At 60.4% G+C, this 2,777-nt stretch overlaps 1 protein-coding gene across 2 annotated transcripts in view; it reads right to left on the reverse strand.

Annotated features, from left to right (window-relative positions):
• The window catches only part of CAPN1 (calpain 1), an 18,793-nt gene extending 16,108 nt beyond the window's left edge, over nucleotides 1-2,685 (reverse strand). The window contains exons 1-4 of one of the 2 annotated variants that reach the window (XM_025046256.1): nucleotides 2,319-2,685; nucleotides 1,357-1,641; nucleotides 1,131-1,200; nucleotides 749-867 (exon numbers count right to left, since the gene is read on the reverse strand). In XM_025046256.1, coding sequence (XP_024902024.1) covers nucleotides 749-867; nucleotides 1,131-1,200; nucleotides 1,357-1,623 — 456 coding nt within the window. In that variant the 5' untranslated portion in view covers nucleotides 1,624-1,641; nucleotides 2,319-2,685. The remainder of the gene's footprint in view (nucleotides 1-748; nucleotides 868-1,130; nucleotides 1,201-1,356; nucleotides 1,642-2,318) is intronic. The other variant, XM_006911115.3, reaches the window with a different exon arrangement.
• Nucleotides 2,686-2,777: the final 92 nt, after the last annotated feature.

Genomic DNA, 2,777 nt, shown 5'->3' on the forward strand with positions numbered 1-2,777 from the left:
GCAGTGAGGCCACGCCCTCTGCAGACAGCGTGGGCAGGTGCGGCACTAGGCCAAATGAGATCTAACTGTGGGGTCCTGTTACCAGGTGGGTGAGGATGGAGCAGAGTAAGGGTGTCCCCTGACTAGGTGGAAGGAGAAAGACACCCAGGAATCCCCAGAACAGAGCTAGGGCCACTGGGGGTGTGTGTCTCCCAACACCATCTCATTAAAAATTCACTAACGTGATTTGAAAAATGGGCCCTGTGTGTAAATAACATCCGGAAAAAAGCTGGTTTAAATAGACTTAATCCGGAGTCGTTCTTTTCTGCAGGGCTCTGTCAGAGGATAGAGGTTGCCAGGAGGAGTTGGGGGTGGCCAGGAGACGAGGCCATGGGTAGAGACGGCTACGTGTGCGGTCTCTACTCTACTCCCCTGCAGAAGACTCGTTTTTTTCAAATGGGGAAACTGAGACCCTGGGGAGGAAAAAGGATTTGTCCCACAGGATACAACACAGAGATCTTTCTATTCTTCAAGCACTTTCTCCCTCAAACGCTCGACTACCCAGGACAACTGCCAACCGAAATACCTGTCCGACTGTTTCATACATGACAGATCCGAGATGGCATCGAGAGGTCAAATACTTTCTAGAGGGAGGGTTGGTCCCTGCAGAGTTTGGCCCTGAGCCACCCTAACTTCAGGCTGCGATGGTCATCAGTCCTCACCTCCTCTAGTGCCCGCTGCCCTCTCTCCTCACGCCCCTGATCCTCACCTGGAAATGGAAGATGCCAGCGTAGCCATCCTGGAAGCTTTGGCCATGCGGAACCACTCGGTGCAGGAGGGTGTCATTGAGGGTAAGAGAGGCGATGGCAGCCAGGAGCCAGCAGTCCCCTGGGATGTGAGACCTACATCAGGCCTGCTCTAATCTGCTCCCGTGGCGCACCTGTGTGTCCAAACTGGGGAGAACCCGGGGTTCCCTGGGCAGCGTACCCCTCAACTTACAGAAAAGGCCCAGGAATCTGGGCAAACCAGCCCCAGAACTGATAGCCAGAGCCTGCCTGGGCTTGCAGGAGGGAGGGGTTGGGGCACAGCCAGAAGGAACGGGCAGGGGGGGACTCCTATGGAAAAAACATCCAGAACTCCCCAGGGCCTACCCAGTGCTCCCTGGCAGATGTCTGTGCGGGTGGCTCCATCCACGATGAACTGGGGGTTGGAGAGCAGCTCCTGCAAGAGACCCAGAGTCTTGTCTCTGGGCCAGCCTCTCCCAGAAACTGGAACCCACCCACTCCAGACCTCACTCCCCACTAGTGACCTGGAGTCCTGTGCCATTCCTCACCCAGGATAGGGGTAAACTGAATCCTACCCAGGGTAGCGTCTCACCGTGGGACGCTTCCACTTGATGCCATAGATTTTGGAGGAGTTGGGGCCCAGGTCCTTGTAGCCCAGGCTCTGGGGCACTGGGGGGAAGGCATCATCCCGGAAGAGGGTCCCACTCTGCAGACACTGAGCCCGCAGCTGTTCGTAATCCTGGCCCAGGTACTTGATAGCGTTTTCATGGCGGCCCAGGCCCAGCTCCTTGGCCCGCAGCTTCTGCACTTGTGCAGACACCCCGGTGCAGTACACAGGGGTGATAAACTCCTCAGCCATCCTGCAGGACAGATGGGCCTGTTCAGAACCCATGCCATCTCAGGACTAGAACTGGGCCTCCTGCCTGCCCCTACCCACCCTTCCCTACTTCTCTGCTCCCCTCACAGGACTCTGCCACCTCCCTCTGCTCCCAGGCGAGGAGCTTCCCAGCCCCGCTTGTGCTGGCCACCACCTCCCCAGCCCCTACTCCCAGCACAATGCTACCACCTCTTCTTTCCCAGATGCCATTGTCCTGGGCCTGCGGTCCTGTGGTGGGCCAGCCAGTCAGCTAGGTGGAGCAGGGCGGAGCCCAAGATAACACAGGGCATGGGAAGGTGGGAGACTTCCAGAAGGGCCTCTTTGACCCTGTTTGCCTGCCTATAACCCCTTCCCCAAACTAGCCAAGCTCCTACTCACTGCTCCCTTTCCCTGGCTTTGGGGCTGAACGCCTGGCAGTCGGGGTCCCCTCCCCCAGGCCCCTGAGACAGACCGGGTGATCAGGGCGCTAGGCCTCTGTCCCTTCCCCTCTGGCCTTCCCCCAGCCCAGCCTTTGGAGATCTGGTGAGCTCAGGCTGGGGCGGGCGCCGGGGCAGTAGGACTTCCCTAGAATCCGCCCCTGTCTCCCCGCGCTCGGAGGGCCCTGGGCAGGGGAAGACCCTCAGCCCCGGAGCAATGGCCGGGATCGGAAATCTCGACCCCGACACCCAGCTCCTTACCTGGAGGAGTGTTTAGGGGATCGCTGCGGTCCCTGAGGCTGGCTTCCCGGGTGGCAGCTCAGGGCAGGGCCCAACCAGGAAGAGCGCTCCTCCCCGCCCTCCTCCTGCGGCCCCTCCGCCCTCCTCCCTCCCTCCTTCTTCTCTTCCTCCGGCTCCTACCCCGCTTCCTCTCGTCTCTCCTTTATCTCTCGGGCACCTTCTCTGACTATCTCTCTTACTCACGGTGTCTCCCCGCCCCTCCCTCCTCAGGCCCGCGGCCAATTCCGCGTGAGGACAAATTAGCAAAAGGCAGGGTTGTCCCTGGGGAGGGGCCAGCGCCTGTCACTGGGGCCCCGACAGAAGGGCACCGCGGGGGAGGGGCAGGGCAGGGGGTATTTTTAACCAGGGGCAGCAGCTCGAGTTGCAGGGCCAAGGGGCTCCACCCGACGCGGCGGCCCGGGAGGGCATTCCCGGGCGTTG

Source organism: Pteropus alecto, unplaced genomic scaffold (assembly GCF_000325575.1).
Source record: "Pteropus alecto unplaced genomic scaffold, ASM32557v1 scaffold43, whole genome shotgun sequence".
NCBI classification, from domain to species: domain Eukaryota; kingdom Metazoa; phylum Chordata; class Mammalia; order Chiroptera; family Pteropodidae; genus Pteropus; species Pteropus alecto.